This window comes from Lagopus leucura, unplaced genomic scaffold, assembly GCF_019238085.1.
Source record: "Lagopus leucura isolate 7727_CA_CO unplaced genomic scaffold, USGS_WTPT01 Super-Scaffold_100024, whole genome shotgun sequence".
Classification (NCBI taxonomy): Eukaryota; Metazoa; Chordata; class Aves; order Galliformes; family Phasianidae; genus Lagopus; species Lagopus leucura.
This window is the reverse complement of record NW_024962276.1, coordinates 7253026-7276812: the sequence shown is the minus strand read 5'-3', so window position 1 is coordinate 7276812 and position 23787 is coordinate 7253026. Positions and strand designations below refer to the sequence as shown.

At 42.4% G+C, this 23787-nt stretch overlaps 2 protein-coding genes across 2 annotated transcripts; one reads left to right on the top strand and one right to left on the bottom strand.

The window, feature by feature from the left end:
* Window positions 1-1190: 1190 nt before the first annotated feature.
* Window positions 1191-10025, top strand: RNFT1 (ring finger protein, transmembrane 1). The gene is made up of 9 exons (XM_042879407.1): window positions 1191-1254; window positions 1711-2115; window positions 2907-2983; window positions 3362-3462; window positions 4064-4217; window positions 4890-5048; window positions 5857-5922; window positions 6716-6817; window positions 7006-10025. The coding sequence occupies exons 2-9, from the start codon at window positions 1752-1754 to the stop codon at window positions 7138-7140; spliced, it is 1158 nt and encodes a 385-aa protein (XP_042735341.1). The 5' UTR covers window positions 1191-1254; window positions 1711-1751; the 3' UTR covers window positions 7141-10025.
* On the bottom strand, window positions 9317-23768 carry RPS6KB1 (ribosomal protein S6 kinase B1). Its single transcript, XM_042879406.1, has 15 exons — window positions 23604-23768; window positions 21191-21240; window positions 20045-20165; window positions 19815-19883; window positions 19255-19402; window positions 18877-18934; window positions 17860-17960; window positions 17019-17109; window positions 16787-16877; window positions 16387-16494; window positions 16059-16121; window positions 15450-15527; window positions 13832-13939; window positions 13134-13246; window positions 9317-12616 (listed from the first exon to the last, which is right to left on the bottom strand). The coding sequence occupies exons 1-15, from the start codon at window positions 23673-23675 to the stop codon at window positions 12379-12381; spliced, it is 1509 nt and encodes a 502-aa protein (XP_042735340.1). The 5' UTR covers window positions 23676-23768; the 3' UTR covers window positions 9317-12378.
* Between the last annotated feature and the right edge of the window lie 19 nt (window positions 23769-23787).

Below are 23787 nucleotides of genomic sequence, written 5' to 3'. Positions count from 1 at the left end.
CTGCACCAGCACAGGTGACCCACGGGGGTTTTTGTTTCAGGCCCTGTTATCACATCAGCATCCCTGTGTGAGCTGCAGCCACGTGTGGCAGCAGTGTTGGTTATGGGAAGCTGAACCTCCAAGGTAACTTTCATGATCCAGATGAGCTATCAATAATCATCGCTTTTTAAATACAGCATCCTGTAAATCCTCCTAATTAGTAAATGAGATGTCAGCTTTTTAGCAGCCGGTCCCCAGCCTGCTTCCTTGTTTATTTTCTTGAATTCAATTACGTTTGCCACCTGCTGGCCCGATCACCTAAATGACACATTCTGGATGTAAGGGAGGAGCTGGGCCATAAACAAGAATTTCATTATAGTTTAATACAAACTATCATCTCCCTCACCCATTTTATCTGCTTTATGAGAAATGTTTGTGCTGTTTTCCCCCTCCAGGGCTCTGCTGTGGGATGCTGCATTCCCAATGGCAGACGCAGGGATGCTGCACTTCTCAGACCATATAAGAAACCCAAACAGATTTTTCTGGGCTGGGATGATGGCAACAGTGACCTGAATGTACAACTTCTTGAGGAGCACATAAGGTAGGATGGGAGGGTTGAAAAATGAGTGGGGCGAGTGAAGTGCCCTCCGGCTGAGGAGGGGACCCCGTGCATTGGGGTGGTAAAGGGCTGGGCAAAGATTAAGTTTGTGATCCCTGATCTGTGCTAAGAGGGAATCGTGGGGCCACGTCAGGATTGCCGTTTGTTCCAACATCGTTTCATATACTTACTAACCACGATGGGAAAAGCAGACAAACAGCGGCGAAAGCTGCCGATGGCATTAATGACGGGGGCACCGTCTCGCAGCTGGGAGGACGGCAAAGCGCGGGGCTGCTCAGATCTCAGCGCTTCTCCCCCGCCCCGTTTCCCCACCGGACAGCGCGGCGTCAGTCCGGCTCTGGGTGCAGTTCCGGACTCATCCAGCAGGAGGCGCCAAAGCACCGCTGGGTTAACGCCGTCATTGGGCACCGCGGGAAGAGCCGCGTGGGCGAGCGTCGCGACCGGCATCGCGCGTGAACGTTCGCGCGCCTCCGGGCAGCGCGCAGAGCCGCGCGTTACGGCCAACCGCACAACGCCCGCCCTGCTCAGCAGCACCGCCCGCCCGAGCCGCGCGTCGCCACAGCGACGCCTTCCTCCCCTCCTCCTCGCGGCTCCTCCTCTTCCTCCTCCCTACTCGGCGGCGGCGGCGGTGATGGAGGTGGCGGCCGCGCGATGAGGTTCGGTCGCGATCGGGGCGGCCGGAGGGAGCGCGCGGTGCGGGGCGGTGCGGGGCGGTGAAGGTCGGTACCTCCCGGAGGCTCCGCCCGGAGCGCGTCCTGCGCGGCTCTGAGACGCGGAAACGGCGGAGTTCGGCGGAGCCGCGCGCCGTGCTGCGCTGCGCCTTTAAGAGCGGCGGCGGCCTGCGGGAGCCGCGCTGCCATCCCGGCCGCGGGCTGCGTGGCGGCACCGAGCCCAGCTCTGCGCCCGAAAGCCGACGGACGCTCCGTTCCAAAGGCTGAATGAAGGCCGTCGGGTTTTGCGAGTTCCTCTCTGCGCAAGAGGAATTTAAGCCTTCTGTATCCCCGCAGCCACCGCGCGCGTGTGTGCGATGCGCTGTGCTGTGTTTCGGTGCGTTTTTTAACCTCCGGAATTCGTTGTGCTCTTCCTCCAAGTGTGACTTTTTGTTTCCTTAGAGACAAAGCATTGAGAGCCCGGCCCAGGAAAAGCTCCCACCATGCAAGCGAGCTGCAGCCATCCGCACAGCACCCAGGGGAGCGGCGGTGACCCTTCGCCACCCCAAAGCGCGCACGCAGCCGGGCAGAGCTCGTGCCATCCGAGCGGAGATGTTCACATCCAGCTGAGCTCTGCTGGGGGAGAAGGCGGAGAAAACGCGAGTTGGAGGCGTTCGAGGCTGAGTTCGCAGGGCCGCTCGCACGGTCACAGCCATAGCGAGGGGGGGAGCTCTGCTGACGGCGCTCCGGACCCGGAGGAACACAGCAGTTCCATCTCCGAGCTCAGATGCGTCCTCCAGTGGCTGCACAGAAGTCTGCCCTATGTTTTGATTCTGGGCGTCAAGTTGATCGTGCAGCACATCATCGGTAGGGTGTAACAGGGCAGAAACTCCCCAAGAGATGGGCCAGTAGAAATGCCTGAAATAGCATCCAGCTCGTTTGTAGCTTCCTTGCTTTGTTCATCGGAAACAGTCACTGAACTGTCTTTCATAGAATCCTAGAATGGTTTGGGTTGGAAGGGACCTTTAAGATCATCTAGTTCCAATCCCCTGCTATAGGCAGGGACACCTCCCTCCAGACCACGTTGCTCAAAGCCCCATCCAGCCTGGCCTTGAACACCTCCAGGGAGGGTTCACAGCCCGCTGGGCAACCTGTTCCAATGTATCACCACTCTAAAAGGAAGACTTTCTTCCTAATATCTAGTCTAATTCCAGCCTTTCCAGTTTAAAGGCATTTTCCCTCATCCTGTTGCTACATGTCCTTATAAAAAGTCCCTCTCCAGCTTTCCCATAGTCCCTCTTCAGGTACTGGAAGCCTGCTAGAAGGCCCCAGCTCTCTCAGCCTGTCCCTGTAGGGGAGGTGCTCCAGCCCTCTGATGGCCTTCATGGCCCTCCTCTGGACCTGCTGCAACAGCTCCATGTCCTTCTTGTGTTGGGGGCTCCAGAACTGGATGCAGTGCTCCAGGTGGGGTCTCATAGAGCAGAGCAGAGGGACAGAATCACCTCCCTTTCAGCCCTTTCCTTTCCTGCTGTTTCATTTTCTGGCATACATAAAACGTGCTTAATTATCAGCGTTGTAATCAAAGCTATTGTAATCACACAGAAATACAACAGGGGCTGGTTATTTTAACCCAATTCCATTTTCTTTTCTCCTAACAGGCATCTCTCTTGGAATCGGGCTGCTGACAACCTACATGTATGCAAACAGAAGCATAGTAAATCAGGTTTTCCTCAAAGTAAGTATCACCCCTTGCAGCACAGCTCTGTAAGTTAACCACAGCCTTTATCCATCAGCTCTTGAGAGAAACGTTAATGGAGATGCTGGATCTGGCACCATTTGGTACAAGGCAGAAGTGGTTTTGTAAACTCAGTGCTTCTGTATGGTATGGAGCTTTGCAAGTAAGGTGGCAGAACTCAGAAAGCTTTTCTTCCTTTCCCTCTTGCTATTCTGAGAAAAGCTTTCTGCAGTTTAGAGGAAAATATAACTGTGTTTGTGGCCTGAAATCGATATGATGGAATCTTCCAGTAATAACTGTTCAGGTGAGATGGAGAGTGCTTTGGGGATGCAGTTAAGATGTAGATAAGGATTGTAATAAGTCTTGGTTACCTTACAGGAACGGTGCTCCAAGTTGCAGTGTGCTTGGCTGCTGCTGTACCTCACTGGATCCTCTCTCCTCCTGTATTACACCTTTCATTCTCAGTCTCTGTACTATAGGTAAGTAGAGAAACATCACCATTCATGTCACAATCCACACAGATGCAAACTGGAAATACTTTATCTGTGCTGCTGCCACTTTTCTTTAATTGTAGCATTGGTTCCTCTTTCATTTTCATCTCCATTCCTTCTCCCCTGCTCACCTGGACGGTGCTGTCCTTAAAAACAGTTCCTTTGAATTTGCAAAGTAATACTGCAAATGCAGTGGAGGCTCTGAGCCATGGGGACGTGGCTGGCTGTGATTCCCAGCTCTGAGCCTTCCCCCTCGTCCTCAGCATACGGAATTCAGAGCAGTCTGAAATTCTGTGGGCTTTATTCTGCAATTTTCCTCCTTTGCTGTTCTGTAGCTACAGTCTTGGGTGTGCATCAGTCAAAGACTGTAACTCAAAAATGGAAAAGAAAGCCTTTCTGTAGAGGATGGGGGGTTGTGATGAAGGTTCAGAAATGGAGAGGCTGTCAGAGGTCACAAAGGATCCATTTATGGTGAAAAGTTCATTTTCAATTAGTGCTGCTGTGATCATCCTCAGCTTTCCTTTGAGCAGGACGCTCCGTTCACTTCTGATTCATTGGGGTCGGGTTTTTTGTGTGCTTTGTTTTGTAGCTTAATCTTTTTAAACCCTACTGTGGATTTTAAGAACTTCTGGGAGGTACTTTGGATTGTGGGGGTCACAGACTTCATTCTAAAATTCCTCTTCATGGGCTTCAAGTGCTTTATTCTCTTGGTGCCTTCTTTTATGATGTCCTTTAAATCCAAGGTAAGAAAACCATTTCTTTAAGAACATCTGCTAAAATAGCTAATGATTAAATTCTATCCAGAGGAAAGCCTTTTAATTAAATGTCTGTACATCATCCACCTCTGCACCACGGGCAAGAAAACCCTGTAGATTTCTTGTTCTTACAGTCTGAACTGAGAAAAAATTGCTTGTATTGTTTCATTGGATAAATGGTTTATTTCTGCTGTAAGAGATGGGATGAAGAAACCTTTTATTTGAAGCAATGGAAGGATGTGTATGCAGGCTGTTAGCACAGCAGCTGCTGTACAGTATGACTTTACTAAGTTATGGTAGGAGCCTGCATTGGTTGGTGGGGTATTAGTGTGCATCTGCTTCCAAAGGTGAGACATGCAAAGAACAAGCCAAGTTCTACATCCAAACAGCAAATAGCACTCGTAGTTACAATTACTAACAATGTGAACAAGTGTAGGTAGCGTGTGATAGCATCTGAGCAGGCAGTGTGGGTAGATTTTCTCTTTCAAAATGTACCAGGACTTTATTTCTGAGGTACGTTGTGACGCAGTCATTTTTAGGCCATCATTAACGCAGTTTTCCTTGTTCAGTTCAACTACTCTGTGCTTCTTCCTCTTTAGCAATGAACTGTACACGTTTGCATTTTACATCTTGAGAGATTCTTTTGCATGTCTTGCTTAGGGCTACTGGTACATGCTGTTAGAAGAACTCTGCCAGTATTACCGTATGTTTGTCCCCATCCCAGTTTGGTTCCGTTATCTTATTGGCTATGGGGAGCCGCACAGTGTACTTGGACAGAGCCTTGGGACATTGCTGGGCCTTTCCTACCTCATTCTCAAGGTGGGTAAGCTTTACAATCCTCTAAACTATTTTGCAAATTAGCACTAGAGCCGTGTAAGCCAACACGTTTCTGGTTCCTGTATCTGAAGTGACTTTCGGGTTGAAAAAAAGGGAAGAGTGGCTCAGAGCACTGCATTTGTCTTTTGTTTTTTCTTCTCCTCCCCTCCATCTGCTCTGGGCACGGATTGGGGTTGTGCAGCAAAGAACTCTGTTGCTGTGGGTCTCTTCTCAGATCAGACATCGATCTGACCGTCATCAGAAATAGAGAGGAGGAGAGCTTGCAAAAATAAAGGTGAAACTGATGGTAAAAAGGAGGTCAGCATTTTCTGGGAAACTCTATTTTTCTCTCTGCTAGAATTTGTGTGCGATGTTGAACAAGCCAGAGAAGCATTTAAAATAGCTCTCTCATTTGTCGAAGAGCTCAGCTGCCCCCAAAAAACAAACTCAGTACAAGTTCTGCTTTGAATGTGAAAAACACGTGATGACGTTACAGCGTCTCAATCACAAGCCTAAGGACTGCTGTACACACAGTGATAATTCTAATATATCTGCAATTGAACGATTCACACCACCAGTAGTATTTTTCTTCCAAAGAACAGCCACCCAGTACTAAAAAACCTTCAGGCTGAATGAAGGATTACATCCCAAGCAACTGAAACAGGGTTGGTCCGAACCCTTTCTTACCTTCCTGCTGACATCACATTGGCAGCACCACTTCTGCTGCTGGAATCTGCACAAAAACTTGAAGTTTTCTTCAACTCTCAGAGAAAAACATTAACCAGCACTCATCTTCTCCTTCCTGTTTCAGCTTTTGAGCTTTTTTGGACAATGGAGAAACTTCAGAAAGGTTTTACGGATATTTTGTACGCGACCAGTGAGTATTGAATGCTTTTATCTAAAAAGCAGTAGATCTGATATACATGAAGATGCTCCCCTTTGAAATAACACTTTCCTCTATGACTTCGTGGATCTCTCTCAATGGCAGCTGTGTTTTTAAAGTAATCCCTCTGTATTTGTTCCCTCATTTTGCAGTTCTGACTGCATAATTATGGGGTAACGTGAACAAAAGCAGTCTGTTCTGCATGCCTCTTCACACACACTTCTGTCAGATAACATCACCCTTTTTCCCTGCTTTCTAACTGGAATAAATACTGGTTGAATACAGGCAAAGCTTGTAGCAGAAATATAAGTGAGAAACGAAGCTTGCCAAAACAATTGCCATGTAAGTAACTGCTGTTAGAATAAGTTTCTCAGTTTGTCTGTCTGTAGGGACAGGTATCGTTATTTAGCCTGCTGTTTGCATGGGAAAATACACAAAAGATTTTAGAGCCTGGTATCGCTGACTTAAAGTGTTAACTATTATTTTAGATAAGTGCTTAAGTCCTGCAAGAAAAACAAACAAACCTGCTCCAGGTTTTTCCTACAGCCGTGTTCAGGGGAAGAAATTAACTTAATTAACTGCATGCCCTACAGGAGATGAGAGTGTGTGATCTGTAGGCCCCCTGCATCAGCTGTTGAAAAGTTCAGCAAAACTTTGCTGGATCAGGGATTGGGTGCTTTCCCTGCCATAGCAGCCCTGATTCCTTGTTCCTTTCTGTGCTTTCTGGTGTATTTTTTTTTCTCCCCACTTAGAAACTAGTATGTGCTGAAAAAATGTTGTTTTGCAGCACTACGGGGTGACAGCAAGCAAGAAGCAGTGTTCTGAATCAGATGATATTTGTTCTATCTGCCACACTGAATTCCAGAAGCCTATCCTGCTGATCTGCCAGGTAATACACACCGTCAGAATTCATTTCTGCAAAGTTAAAGTGTTTTTAAGAACTGGTAAACAGAACTACATAGAGTTAGATCAGCGTTTGCCTTCTGATGATCTTTAGCAATCAGGCTGTGCAAATAATGTTCCTCCTTACGAACAGAAGAGCTCAGAAGCTCTAAGCTGTCATTCTTTTCATTACAGCACACATTTTGTGAAGAATGCATCTCTTTATGGTTTAATAGAGAAAAAACATGTCCACTCTGCAGAACTGTTATTTCAGACCATGTTAACAAGTGGAAGGATGGAGCCACATCAATGCGCCTGCAGATTTTCTAAGGCATGTCAACCAACTTGCTTTAGTTTACTCGTTCTGTACAGCTCACTGCACATGGGAGTGCAGGTGGCACAGGGAATGAGTTTCCCAAATCGAGGTATCTGGGATTTCTTGCTTCTAGGAAATGTTTTAATACTTCAAACAGCGCAGAGTGCCGACTTCTTAAGAGTAGGAAAATAAGTTCATAAAGTGAAAGCAGGAAAGTCAGCATTGCTTCTATTGTGATTCTTTCAGAAAACAATCAAACTCTTCCAAAACGCTGTGTTTGCAGCAGCTTCTTAAATCAGCATTTAATTTAAAAGCTCACGGAGTGTTCCAGACTGTGCTAAATTGTATTTATGCCTCTAACACTGCCCAAAAACCCAGGGTGAGCAGTGAATTTCATACTCTGGACTACAGTGGGAGCTAAAGCTACCTGTCACACCTGGCATTGATGATGTCTTAATGCTACAGCAGCTTCTCCCTGCATCAATACTAGCAGCTCTCACTGCACCTGGAGATAAAAACAAGATGTTTCTCCCTTAGGCTTGTGCAGATTTCCAATTGATTTAACAGATTTAACACAGAAAAGCAACCGCTGATGTTAGTTTTTTACTGAGCTTTTTCTGAGATTGGTATTTTTAAAAGATCTTTAATAGTCTATTTTTGTCACAGCAGGAACCAGATTTTCTTACAGGGGAGAATATTTTATACTATACATGCCATTTGTAGTGTGCATAAGAATCAGAGGGAATAAACGCATTTAAATCTATTTGTTTGGTGCACGTTGAATAAAGAAATGAGATTCAAATGAGATTCATAGACAAGAAGTGAATCTGTCATGGAACAAAAATGAGCAGGGAGGACTTTAGGTTCGGTTCTGAATCTGTGATGCACCCCTACAAACAGGCAGCTCACGTGGCTCTCCAGACACGCAGTCGTATTTGGACTTAGCAAACAGTCTGAACTTGGTGCTTTACCTCAAAGGTGCTCTGTGCCTTTAGATGTTTTTAAGCAGGTATTGTGTGAGTACTTTGTAAGCAGTCTGAATGCCATATTTCACTCTGTCAACAAATAGCACCTTTAAAAAAAAAAGCTGTGTGTGTGAGCCCAATGCACAGCTTAGGAGAAGGCAGAGATAATAACCAACTTAGCCAGTATTCTACAGAACTAAGAAATGTCACTTATCCTGGATTAGGTTTTTTCCTGAAATGCTAACGCCAAGAGTTTACTCACTGTTTTAAGTTGGTTGCATTTAGGATCAGAGAACAATTTATCTTTTTATCTCCAAGTTAATGAATTTTCTTCAAGATCCAATGACTATTATCCAAATCCAACAATATTATCAGGCATAGTTTATTAAAAAACAAAACCGAACAAGAGCTTAAAAGAGATTTGGATCAGCCAGGTTAGATTTACATTTCAAAATTGAAACAAGTTCATTCTCATCTTAGTTAGAGAAGAAAGAAGTGAGTAACTTACAGCCATGAAGGACATCCTCTCTGATCCTGCAGTCAGCATCATGCCATTGAGATGCAGCTCTACCTGGAGCCAGAGCTCAGGTGAAGGTACTGCACCTGTAGGACAGACTGATCAGCATCTCTGGGTCCTTAAGTTCTCAACATAATTCCCCCTCCCTCCTTTTCCCTTTGAAGATGTGTAGACCCACAGTTATACTTAAGCCCTACTTCCTGGAAAAAAAAAAGTCTCTTGGATGAACATGTTTAAATTTTCAGTCATTGCTGCCCATCTTATTCTGCAGCACGTTTAGTTCCAACTAACTGAAAGATGAGAAGCAGAACAGGGATTACCTTTTTTTCCTCCTCAAGCTCAAGTTTGTTTCTTGAACGCGGCTACAAAGCCAAGTTAATCTAGAAGAGAACAAGCTCTAGAAATTCATGTATAGAAACCAAATACAGTAAATCATTGAGGATCGGCAGGAAGAACACTGAAGTCAGGTGCTGTGTTTTTAAGAACTTCTCTTCCTCCTGTGCCCATCTGTAACAAAGGCTAGGGATTCCTCTGTAAAATAGGCCATGGACTCAATTAACAGCGACAGCAGTTTGGTTTGATTCCCTTTTTAACGTTAACTCCCAAAGAAGCATCCACTGTATGGGGGGGACAAACATATCCTGTGTTCTCTAGCAGTTCAGACATGAATGCATTTTAAGAAAAGGGATATCCCAAAGAACCACTGACTCATTTATTTGTATCTTTTATTATGAGCTAATACCAGGATGACATTCAGATGTCAGATGGCACAATTAAGACAGTCTTGGTAGGAATTATTCCAGCATTCCCAAAATTACAATTTAGTACACAAATGGCATCAAATGTATGCATCACTCCCACAGAGAAAAATGATGAAATTCTGAATATCTCATACCAGAATCATTTCTGCATTAAATGGGAAAAGAAAAACTGCTGGTAATGCAGCTGACCTATTAGAAACCTTTTGTGGTAACGACTCGCAGAACAAAATATTGCCCTATTTAACATCTAGTAAAAAAAAAAATACGACTTTTGTTCAAGATTTAATACTTTCATATGGTTAGCCAAAACAGGTATTAACCTCAGTTTTACTATATTTTTGTAATGCTACAAAAATTCTATAAAATCAAATTATAGTGAGTTTTTCAGTGATTATAATTAAAAAAGCGCAGCTCGTACAAAATAAAAAAAATAAGATTCTATACTCTAATGAAAAATTTAAGACATTTTTAAATGAACAAAAGAAAGCACTTGTTAAGCTCTCCAATATTCAATGCATTCTGCACTTATCTGAAATAGCCAGACAGGAGCTCGAACTCCACTCCCCTCAGGTCGTGACTAGTCATTTTGACACTACTATATATATATAGAGGATCTATGTCTGATATTTTTACAAATAAATACAGGATAAACCATATTGCATAGTGTGTGCTTGCTGTCTGAGTCAAACTCCAGAAGTTTCACATTTGTGGTAGGGAACTAAAACTTAGAATCTATGGGGTGAAAGATGGACAGGATATGATATTTCCTTTCAAAAATGATAAACTGTGTCTGTAATTAAGCAGTAAACTCAGACAAACAACTCTTGCCATTCTTGCCAGCCATACCAAACCAACTCTACTGGACAAGTCTATCCAGCCAACCAAAAAGGAACTGTTAGCTGTAAGTAGGACCAAGAGATCTGCCTCAAAAAATTAAATTAAATTAAACTAAGTTCATTTACACTCAGTAAACATGGCAGGAAACCTATGTTAACGAGTGACACAGAGCAGGCACTGCTTGAAGTGTTGCCTCTTTGCAAATATGCATAATATACACACATGCAAGCACTCTGATTTCAGTTTCACAACGTGTCACCAGCAGCCATATTACCCAATGAAAAACATCAATCTTCCAGTACAATTTATGTCAGTGGAAGGTAACTTGATTTTCCTTACAAAACTAAAAAAGAAATTCTCCAACAAAAGGCTTACCAGGAAGAAAACTAAATACTAATTTTTGCTCAATCGCATGTATCTTCTTTTGTTGGCTCTTTATTAGTATCAACAAGATATCACTGAATCCTTCTGGCTTGCAAACTCTGATCGGATTCAACGTGTAGAGAGTCTTATGGCTTGGATCCTATGGCTCAAAAAGATTCAGTACACACAGAGTAAGCAGAATCTATAAAAAATCCCTACTGTTGTGAAACACTAGAAGTAGACTTTGCACAGTTTGACTAAAGATAATGCAACGTGTGGCAGGCAAAAAATGACAGGACTTGTATGCAGTTGCATGATCATATACACACACACACGCACACACCATACACACTCTAACTAGTGTAAAGCTCTGCAGATATTAACCCTTTCACCAGCTATGCTCATGGAAATGCTTTCTTTAAGGCAGGAAGTATTAAGTAAGGTAAAGTTACCTTTATTTTATTCTTTGTACCTGTAAGCCATTTGTACAGATTGTGACAATTTTAAAAACATAAATAGTGTCCTTAGAACATGTTTGCTAAATTAAGTTGCTGAAGTTCTGACCCACTGTGGAAGACATTCGCTGAAAGGCCATTTGACGTTTTCCTCAGCCTCATACAACCAGCAAATTTATTGCCCCAGCATAGAAAAAAAGATAAATTTAGAAATATGTAATGGCAGGGAAGTCTGTCCCATAAGCAAAAATTTATTTAAAAAAATTTCCTGAAGTTCTTACCCATTGGTTACAAAAAGGTTTGCTTGCTTACATGACGTCGAACTTGCGTACATTTCCTGTGGAAGTACAGCCACACCTCCTGACCTTGTGTTCAGATGCACTTTTTCCCAACCTTTTCTATGGGTAAGAATCTGAATGTGTTCAGCCATCTCCAGCTATGTGACTGGCATATGCAAAAGTGATGTTTCCCAGTGAAATGTCTGCTGAGGACAAGGATGAAATAAGCAGGACGTGTATTTGAGCCCATGGCTTCCAGTTAAGCCTAGAACATAGCAGCACTGTGATTTGATTAGATCCATTCGTCTTTGCAGGAACAGGTATTTCAGTTGGGTAAGCAAGTGAAACAGTTCTTTCCCACCCCGCGTTGCCAAGCTGGTAATTGAGTAACTCACTGATTTTTTGTTTCATGAGGAGAATCAGAACTAGAGCCTTTACTTTCTTCACAGCAACCAATTATTCTGTATTCTAAATTTTGGGATATTTTCCATAATGAGCTGAATCAAAAAAATCTATTCGAAAAATATATATTTTTTTATATATATATAAAAAAAACTCATTCGGTTTTGAATGTGAAATACCAATTAATTTTATCTCTCATCTTTGATTCCACCCCATTGCAGGAAACAGCTTAACCAAGCTTGCATGCTAATTATTCCTCGGCCGCAAGCATATAGGCATTTCATACTTTGCCTAGTGAAAGGGCTAACCCTCCTTGACACATTCACAACTAGACCAGTGATTCTGAAGCAACATCCTGCCCCTTAATACTGTCAGTTTCAAGCTACCAAGCTGAAAAATCCTTGATAAGGTGAGAAGATGTCACTGCGAATCAGTTAGATGATGTGCCTAGAGTTCTGCAATACCATTTTCTAAAGTTTTTTTATGCACCATTGATTGACAGAAAAAAAAAAAATCCATTTTTCTTTGCTTTCCAAGTCGCTCTGTGCAAGGACTGACTCTTTGATACTGTCACTTTTTAAAAGTAAACCATACAAGCCCTCGTATTTCAGCTTCAAAGGGCTTATGTCCATTCTTTGTTTTCCACCTTCAAAGGCTTAAAAAAAATTGCGTTGTCATAGATTCATGCGCAAGTGCTCTGGTCGTTTGGAAATCATGGGGAAAGCTTGTTTTTTGTATGGCCCAGAGTTTGGTTGCCGGATTGGAAGCGGTGCCGAAGCCTCTCCACAAACTGTCACATCCATTTGTTCTATTCCACTCGTCTCCATTGGATATTCCACAGGTGTCTGAGTATTTGATGCGCTGGCAGAAGCACCTCTTCCCCAGAATTCCCCAGGGGAAAACTTTACAGGGCTTTAAAACAAGAAATACAAAAATCAGAAATGAAGGTATACGCAGCACAAAGTTATGCCCTTCATTCTGCAGAAAGCCAAATTCAAACGGCTGCTGAGAAGCATGCAATTCTTCCTTCCACTTTCAGAAGGCTGGGAGAATTCTGAAGTCTACAAGAGGCCGTGGTAGATACTAAAGTAAAATTCTCTCCTTTGAGTAACTGGGATATATTTGTAGATTGCCAAGTTTTCATTACTAAAGTGATTCTTCAGCAGCACACGTTCTGAAACAGTTTTAGAGGAACACATAGCGAAGTCACCAGACTGTGAGGCTGCACCACTACTGCACAGGTGGCCAATTAGTACCTCCTGTGCTGCCAAACACCATAAATTTGTCTTTAATCATGTAGTTTGTAAAACAGGATTGATACTGCACTTCAATGGAAGCGACAGGCTCGCTAAGAAGAAAGGCAGTTTTGTTTTATCTGTTTTTTACCTACTTGCTAAAAAGTTGATAAAGAAGGAGAAAGAAGACATACCTGACTGGTGTCCTAGGGCTACCTATGAATCTGCGAGGTGATCGAATTTTTGGTTCAAAAGAAAATTTCTCTTTTACACTTTCAAGTACAGATGGAGCCACATACGTAAAACCCTGCAAAACAGCAATGAGGGCACCGTAACTTAGAGGTGAGATCGACATTTCTGGTGACTTGCACATTTATTGCCATCATTACATAGAAAGTTACAAAAAGGGCAGTAACTTCAGACACATGAACATCTGCTCACTACCTGATGCAAACAGCAGGACTTCAGGGAATTCCCTACCTGGGTGCCTGCTCACCCCAGATATTCCTGCTTGGATCACAGATTCACTGATCTGTGCTCAAACCAGTTAATTTTGACTTATAGGATGGCTTGTCTGAATGTCAATGAAAACAATCACATCCCCAGGATTCTTAGTGCAATTCTGAATTAGAATGCTGACATTTCAGAAAGCAAGCAATGTTTATGTGGGTTTTAAGTTAATCTATATAAAAAAACGTTGAAAGTAACTGAAGTATATTCAAAATCTGCAAACACGTAAACCTGCTGCTGTATATGTCTGCAAAATTCTGATAATTTGCTTTGAGTATCAGATGGTAAGAGTCAATAGATTTAAATTACCTGAATTGCTCTACTGTTCCCAAGTAACACTACAGATCTCTCCACATCGAATGCCTGTCCCTGGCTCACTTACCAGAAAGACCTGGTTGGCACTTTCACTGAGAGTAGAGTCATCTGGGCTATCAACAGGTGTCTGACGTGTAAACTTTGAATCAAACTGGCTCACATCCTCTTCAGATTGCTTTGCAAAAACAAAATGATTAAGGGTTTATATTACAGATATCAACCAAATGGCTTAGCGGTGATCAGTGTAGCCTCTGGATGGAGTTCATTCCATAGGATTTTGGCAGAGCTCTGCTGTAGTAAAGCCCTGGAGTGGTGTCGGAATCCTGTCGCTGCCAGTGGGAGGTCACTATGGGCACTGACACTGAGAAATAAAGGCAAGGGGGAGGGGCAAAAATCATGGATCAAAAAGGAACACAAATTAAAAAGATGCCTTTTAAAAAAAAAATCTCAAATTACAAACAAAAACCTTTTAGAAATACAACGGCAGTTTCTTTCAAGTTTAACTCTGGTCACAACCAGTATAGAACAGCTGCAACTATTAATTTCTGGAAGTCTTTCTCCAGATAATTTAATCCCAATTTCACAGGCAGAGAAGTGTTTACACTAAGGGACAGATGACAACTGTGGAGTAACTGCCTATGAGGAGTAACTCTTCAATTCAAAGAATAACAGACATCATTTCAAGATTGTTTCTTGCTAAGCGTCACCAAAAAGACAAACGTGTAACCCGTTTGTGGAGGCCTTTGTGTAACCAAGGAAACATGTTTTTAAAAACCATCTAGTCAGCACAAACAGCTTTCATGAAGTTTGCTAATAACAGAAAACTATCTTTGGATATTTGGTTTGGGAATGCCAATCTTTCATGTCATTCCAAATGTCATTCAAAAAAGGAGAGGATAAAAGCTTTGGAGTCTCTACACTGTAGTACACTCAACATGAGCAATGCATAAATCACTTTAAAGTGAGATTTTGAATCAGGAACTATCAAGGATACCTATACCTTTGCTTCTGTAGCTAATTGGACCCAAAACAAAAGACATTCCACATCACCAAAACACAGGGTAGAACAATATTGGCTTATTCACCACATCCTTGCCTTGAGGTGCACTTCAATTACTGCATGGAATGTGCTAGATGCAGTGTAAATATTAATAAGCAAACATCCAAACTTAACTAGGTGACTTCATTCAATTTTGCTTAGCAACTATCACCTTAGTTTCAACTAAATACTGACTTATGTTTAGAAATAATTGCACTTCCAAGTCTGAATAATCTACAGCATAGAAGCAGGGGGAATTAAAACTGAAGTAGAAGTTTCTTTCTTCAGGGGTCTGAACAGATGGATAAATCAGTTCTTAGGTGTTGTTGCCACCTTCTCTCACAAAAAAATCAATATCCTATTCTGGTGACAGATGAATACCATGACTGGAGGATAATAAGACAGAACAGCATGAAAGGGCTTTTTGTTTCTTAAATGTTGATACACCATCACTTCTCAGGATAAAAAAAAAAAAAAGAAATCTGCACCAGTAACTTCAGTTGATGCATTTAACTATTGAAGTACCAGAAAGCAAAGGCACTCTGGTTTTTAAGAGTGAATGTTTCTAAGTTTTAGATACCACACTGTTTCAGACCTTTCCTAAAGGTATACAGGAGAAGTATCTCACAGCTCTCTGAGTACATACCAATAAGGGCTTAAAAGGAGGTTCCACCTTGCGTGCCAACAGCTCATCCCAGTTAATGTGTCTGAAGAACGGGTGAGCCTAGAAGGGTTAGCAACAACACAGTCACGCAACAGCCTTCTGGATATAACTTGCAAAAATCTAAGATTAAAAAGGTAAGATCTAGATTTTATTTTAAGATATTAAGATAAGAAGAAACAGGAACTAGGCCTCTGGTTAGGCTTTCTCTATGCAAAACATCAGTTAGTTAGACTTCTACCCTGGGAAAGCTGCACTGTATGCAAGGACCTGCAGGTTTTTCATCAGACCGCTACAGTAACTTCACTCTTACATGGTGGACTGTACAACTCACCGCTGTAAAACTAGCAGAAAAGATCTACTGGAACACAGAGCTAAAAAAGTAAGCTATTTCCAAATCACAAATTATCAGATAGACAGCTGCTCTTTTGTTATATTTCAAAGCATCCATGTTCTGATCCCCCATCATGCATGGCTGCCTTTTTGCCCATTACATTTCCAGTCAGATGCACTCCCCCTTTCCCTGATGTTCCCTGTAACCTACTGCATTTCGAGTGAGGTAGTTTAACAATTCTGAAGTCAAGCAAAAGTTACCTGAACTTCTCCAGCATCTCCAGGACCAGCTCCTAGACGTGAGGCAGCATTTCTTTTTAGCAGCTTAATAAGAAATAACATCCAGAATTAGTCATGCCACTATGATTAGACTAGTCCTGAAATGAATCATCATGATTGAAAAGCACACAGAATGGATATGGGACAATCAGAAAATTTGCATTAATTGCAAAACAATCAAGTTTGTCACACAAAATCAAGACTGAGTTAGCAGCAGTCAAAACAAGCACGGGGTAGAGAGCCACAGAGGTATCATTATGTTTCTGTTCTCCACATACAGGTGCAGTACTGACATTTATTCAAATTCTACCTTTTTAAGCAGATCTCTGGCTTCTTGTGTGAGGTAGGGAGGCAAGTTGAGTTTACACTTGAGAATCTTGTCAATTGTTTTCTTTCTGTTCTCCCCGGTGAAAGGAGGCTAGAAAGCACCATTGTAGTGGAAGGAAAAATACAACTTGTTCAGATCTCTTACTTGTGTACAAAAAAGCCCTAATTTCAGTAATGCACAAAGCAGATAAAATTATTGCAAGTAGGAATTTGAAATAATTCTTTGGATAAGACCAGCTCATGACTGTAGTCAAAGTAAGTGTAGTTGTATTTTAGTTATGTCTATACAAGTGTATTCATATTTATACATGCATCTGAATTAGAAGACAGGTCACTTCAAAAGCTATAAAGAGAAATACATGCAATTATAACTGTGCACCTACTGCTCCAGTCAGCATGTCATACATTAATGCCCCCAAACTCCACCAGTCCACAGCACGATTATGCCCACTCCTCATCAAGATTTCAGGGGCCCTATAATAAAAAAAAATTGAAAATATAGAAATACTTTAACAAGCTTTGTAGTAATTCTGACTGCAACTTTTCAAGTACAATTCCTGTAACTGACTGAACCATCAGTTCTTAAATACTTCTGCATTTCATCAGGCAGCTCACATGTATTCAATTGTTCCACAGAACGTGTGTGTGACTGTTCCATCATGAATAGATTCTTTACATAATCCGAAGTCTGTCAATTTTACATGACCTGAAATTAAATAAATAACATGTCAGACAGACAAATTCCAGAATTCCAACATTTGTATCAGCAACATTTAAAAATAAACATCTTTTTTAACATTAACATGCAATAATCTGAACTACCTTCAGTTGCAGTTAATGCTCTGACAAAGCAGTACAGTTAATAAGACAGAATGACATAATTATATACAAAGACTAGAGGTGTTCCATAGCACATGAAAATACTGGATGGTACAGATTGCCAGACTAATCCCTGTCATGTAGCAATGCAGCAGTGCAATCCAGAATTGCTGCTACTGTCAGACAAAGTGTCAGCAGCTAGGTAAGTCATTTCAGCTGCAGGCTGGCACCTTACCTAACTTGTCCCTAACTAATGCCTTGTTACCCCATTACTGAAACGTCACTGATGCTGTCACACAGATATTTAAAGCTTCCGTGTGAAGACACATGTTTAAGTATTTCACAACGATCCAGAAGAATTATGCTCAGATCTCAGAGATGCAGCAGCAGCGAGTCAACCATTGAAGAAATGCTGTGCTTATATAAACGCAACTTGCAGCTTGCTGGAGCCTCTCTATTAAAGCTGAGAAACCTATGTTTTGAAGGCAAGCAATTAGCTTTGGCAGTTATTCAGTTATACCAAGCACAATCATGAGCGTGCCACTGTTACTAGAAAAGTCACATATGAATGAAGCATAGAGTGACCTTTGAAGAAATGCTTAAATGACTGACAACATAATTATTACTATATTCCTACCTTGATGATTAAGCATGATATTTTCTGGCTTCAGATCACGATAAATGATTCCTTTTTGATGCAAGTGCCCCAGTGCCATTGAGATTTCTGCTAGGTAAAAGCTGGAAGAAAACACATGCCAGGCAATTAGATGTATTCAGTCATGCTGAGCCTCTCAAGCACTAAGGTTACTATGCTCACATCAATAATTCCTTGAAAGTATCTGAGAGAAGAAATCAGAGAAACAATGATACCTTTGAGATTGGTCTGCCAAAAGGCAGAGAGATTCTAAGATGAAATACAAACATTTGCCACTAGATTTATCTGTTTGGTAGCCACCTTATGTATTCGGAGGAATCTGAGCTTAACAGTTACTGGGTAAAACGTGCTTCAATCTGTATTACCACATCTGGATGTAGAAGCAGGAGGAAATTCCTGAAGCCAAGAAAGTAACCAGCAGCATCTTCAGTGCTGTTTGTGGAACAGTGCAGTACTACAGCCTCATGTGCCCATTGAGGCTTTTTCTAAAATATTATCAGCATGTGCTGGGGAAAGATACAACCATAGTTGGTTGTGCAAAGCCTAACCTAGTTAGTAGGGGTAACTTCAACCTGTTTATCTGTAAAATATTGCTACTCAAAAGACTGTTTCTCATCCATTAATTCATTAGAATACTTTGTTACTTCACACATTCCATCATTAAGAGCACACAGTCAGTAAAGAAGTTTGCCAAGTCAGTAACTGTCAGGTCAAACTGTGTGTGGACGAAGACTTTCAGTCTTTTCCTGAACACCTGAAACACATCACACTCCTATGAGACAGTCACACCCAGCAACCAGCAGTGGAACCTCTCCTGCATTAAGACTGTTGTCTCAAGATGCCATCACAAACTGCTAGGTATAAAACACACACATCCTCCCAAAACCTGGTAACTGTTTCTTTCACTATGCTACAAAATGGTTACAGTTCTCCAAGTCAGAATGGATACTTCCAAGCACTCAAGAAACCCTATTAATTTACCAAAATAATTTCACTTACCAAGCCGTGTCTTCCATAAATATCCCTTCTCTCTCTAGCTGCATAAATAGTTCTCCTCCTGCCATGAGAAAAATGAGTATTATACTCTGTCAAAGTGCATTCTATCATCTTAAGTCAGTCAAAAATATGTTTCCCCCAAGAAATGTTAAATGTGGGTATTCTGTACTGCTCTGCAAAAAGTTCTTTCACAAAAAAACACAACTGAGAACATAGTATTCTGATATTCACATAATACTATCAACTTAAAGAATTACCAAATGCATCAAAACTTCATGCTGAAAAGAAAACCAACCAGCATTTCTGCCCTTGTTTTCTTCTATAAATCCAAGTTCTAGGTTACCTAGGCTACAAAGAATAAAGAGAATTTCGTTTACTGACCGCTGAGATACTCAAGGATGAGGTAGAGTTTTCCACCAGTCTGAAAGGCGTAAATTAAGTCTACGATGAAGGGATGTTTCACTTCCTCCAGTATATTCCTCTCTGCTTTTGTATGAGCTGTATCTTTTGCGTTCCTTACAATCATTGCCTGGAAACAGCAGAAACGTGAGCATAAGAAAATGGTAAATTGCAGACTTTTACATTTAACTCCCCCTGAGTTTATTTTGAGTCAAATCACAATGCTACGAGTGAGCAACATCATAATTTTTTTAAATCCCCATTATATGTACATAATAGGTTTCTTGCCAAAGTTTAATTCTTTTATTTATGTCATAGAGTAACTTAGATCAGAAGAAATCCTGAGATATTTAAATTATCCACTAAGAACTTTACAGGCAGAACCACTTAAAGATTCATGATAAATTCCAGTGTACCATGTTAATAACTGTACGTAACGAGGGCAAATATCAGTGTCAAGTATATTAAATAATTACATAATTCTAATAGCTGATGGGTTAATTTGTTTTTAGGTAGTAGCACGATTTGAACACTCATATTACCTTTTTAAGAACTTTCATGGCAAAAATTTTCCCGGTATTTGCTCCAGTTACTTTTCGCACTTGAAATACCTACACAACACCAATACAAAAACAATGATTCATTATGAACTGCAGAGGAGGAACTGCTCAGAACACGGGATGGAAAGATTAGACCTTCCCACGTGTGGCAAGCGAGCACTTTGACTGCCTTCAGCATAATGGGTTTACCTTTGTAGAAAAGAGTCCCTTACCTTTCCATAGCCACCTTTGCCCAGTACGCGCAGTAACTCAAAGCACTCCGGTCGGATCTTTTCTGGACCTCTGTTTACACTAGTTTCTGAAATCTCAAATTTTTCACAATGTTCCATGCCACTGGATAAAACCGAAACAAGAATATAAGACTACCTGATAACTTGACAACGACCAAGAGAAAGTAAGCAAGCAAACTACTTACGGCAAAACTTACACTAAAACTGACATGCCTGAATGATTGCTTTGGAGATAAGGAGAATTCTTAGCATCACAAACTGTAGTTATGTGTGTGCAAAGCTCTACGTTTCAGCTTGCACAAAAGACAATCTGCCTGTATCAAGATTTCCTTCAGATGCCTTCATTTTAATGCGTAATATATTTCTGTATTGTACCAGAATTAAGTTTGAAGGACCAACAACTCAAACTGACTTGGACAAGATTACAGTGCTGTAAGGTGTGTTTTAAGTTTTAAATCACATCCAGCAGTCCCCACAGTCACAATACAACTTCTGTAACAAATACTGTGCAGAAAAAGCTGGAACAAAAGAAGTCACAACTCTGAACGTGCCACAGAAGAAGACTGATCCACAGCTTCAGGAAGTTTCTAAATTACAACACGCTTCTGTAAAAGAAGGGTGAGGCCAACACCTTACCCTGCTACAGAAAAGGTAACTGAACTGTTTGAACTATTGCTGCTTTCTTGTTACACGTGGCACGCTGAAAACAAGCTGGGTATCTATACATGAAGCACGGCTAAAGGGAGCTGTCTCATGAAATCAAATCAGAACTGAATTCCCATCTGCTTCAGACTGCTATGCAAATATGCAGACAGAGCCTCTGTAAACCTGACAGAACATAGAATGTTCTGCAAAGAGGGCACTACACTCATACTGCAAGCATTATTCAAATACAATACAATAGCTATGTTAGGAGAAACAAGGATTAAAGACAACAGCAGGTTTTGCCAGAATTTGTTTTATTATTATTTTGAGATACAGTCACAAATTTTAATGTGAAGAAATAGCAAAAGAACTAAAACAACTCAAATTGAACAAGAATGACAAAATTTTCTATTCAACTTAACAATGTAACAAAAGTAAAGACTATATGTAGTTGGCATGAACATTTTCTTAGCAGCAACTTACAGGTCATATTGGCCAACTCCTCCATGGTCCATGCTCTCACTTAACTGACCCTGGGAACAGGAGGAGTAGAAGGATTAATTGCAACATAAGAAATAAAGCATAGTAAAAAATAAATGTACTGATATCTTTTACAGCTTTTTCACATGTATGGATACATTTACACATATAGATTTTGTTATATATGCACACACATATATGTTTATGTATATATAATTAAACAAGTGTCAAGAATAGTAAATTATGAGCAGAAGATAACAAGGCTACAAAATCCAGTGCAAGTGTTGCAATGCTTCCACATATCTTAAATTCTGATACAGGAGGCCTGGTGGTAATCATATCCCAGTAGTAATAACACAGTTAAGCTTTACTCTGGTCCTGCATGCTTTATCTGAACAATCATTCAGAGAGATTAACACACAAATATTTCTAAAAAGGCTCGAGCACTTCAACACCAGGACCAGACGCCATTAAAGAATGTAGTTCAATTCTGAAGACATATTTTCTTCAAACAATTTTCAACTTGACCTCTTATGCAAGATAATACTTCTCTCTAAATGCGGCTCTACATGGCAGAAAAAGTGCAAAGCAAGCAGACAGCTGGAAGGAATACAAATAGAATTTAACGGGCAGGCTTCTAACAAACTTCAGACTATGACAGGTTATATTTTCAGTTTTAAAAATATATACATAAAACAGCAACTGCAAGTTAGCGAGGAACAGCCTTGAATCTATAGCCTGGAATGCACAGCCAATCACGGAGTCCTGAAGTTCAAGTCTCATTCCAGGACAGAGGTTTGCTTGCTCACATCTCCTTGCTAACATTTATTTGGGAAATCCAGCCCCCTGACATCTGTTTCACAACAGAACCTGCTAAATGTGCCCTTGACCCTACCATTAAACAACAACGAACAAGTTCAAAACAGCCACCAACTCAACAAACAGAATAAATGCCCACCACATTCCCAGAAGAACATCAGTGTCCTTCAGATCTCAGACAGACACGCACAATCACTGCAAAAAACACCTTTCCCTTACACACACTTTTCTGATGCTCACATATTCCCCTCTCCCCAGTTCTGTTTTAACTTCTATTCCATCCTAATCTCCCAAAAGGCACCCGAGTACTGCATTAGGTTGCCATTGTGCAATTGTATTCACAGAAGCTGGCCCACAAGTATCTTCTGTGCCACCCATTAGAACCTGTTCTTGGCAATGCAGGCACTGTGACACAGCTGATGCTTGTAAACCAGGACCCGTATTGATTATTGGGGTGGCAGACAACGCTTCTCCTGCAACCTGAGAACTGCCATGCCTTCAGCTGTCAGACCACATCTCTGCAGTTCACATGCAGCGTGGGTATTCCAGCTGTGCTTTGGAGTGTCTGCTAATCCCAAGGCCTCCAGCTGGTATTCAAACAGCACAGCACGAATGCAGCAGCAGCAGTTTAAGCAGTAGCAAACATTTAATATCACAAAATGGCCCAGGTTGGAAGGGACCTTCATGAATATCCAACCTCCTGCCACATGCAGGGCCAGCAACCTCCACATTTAATACTAGGCCAGGCTGCCCAGGGCCCCATCCAACCTAGCCTTGAACACCTCTAGGGATGGACGGGGCACCTGCAGCCTCTCTGGGCAGCTGTTCCAGCACCTCACCACTCTCTCTGTAAAGAACTTCCCCCTGACATCCAACCTAAATCTTCCCTCCCTCAACTTCAAACCATTTCCCCTTGTCCTGCAGTTATCAACCCTTTCCAAGAGTTGACTCCCCTCCTGTTTGTAGGCTCCCTTTAGGTACTGAAAGGCTGCAATGAGGTCACCCCAAAGTCTACTTTTCTCCCGGCTGAACACGTAAAACAGCACATAAAAGCAACATCAGCACTAGAGATACTAACAGCGACCTTGTAACAAGATACCCAAAGGCCTCAACAGCATGTAAATGAACGTTACAAAAAAACAAACTACAGATCACCAAGTGGCCCATCCGGGGAGATGTGAGATGGGCACACGCGTTGATCCGCGCAGCATTTCAAAGCTTTGCTTTTGATTCTGGCGCCAGAGCGATCCCTTCATACAGTGCCAGACAGACGAGCACTCCCGCACTGACGTCCCCACATGTGACACCAAACCCCGCCGCCACGCTCGTGCTACAAAACCCACCGCCGACACATCAGGGAGAAACGCTCCGCCTGAACGCGACCGCCGGCGCCGCGCTGTGCGGCGGAGGCCCCGATCGGGGCCGGGGCTGCCCGGGCAGGGCGCGGCCTCACCTGCATGGGCCCGGGCCTCCGCCTCGCCTCGCCTCGCCTCAGCTGCTCCGCCGCCGCCCCCCTCACGCCTCCCCCGTGCTCCGCTCCTCCCGGCGGCCTCCCTGCCCGCCCGCTCTCCGCGCCGCTAAGACTCTCCGTTCTCACCCCCTCCTCCAGCTCCTCATCCGAACCCGCGTCCTCGGGCTGGTCCAGATCGATGTCGAACACGCCCGCCATGGCGCGGGTGTGAACCGAGGCGTCGCCGCCCCTTCCTCGCTGCGCTGAGTGCCCGAGGCCTGGGCCGCCTCATGGGCCCGCACCCCCCAACTCCGCCACGGCCGCCATCACG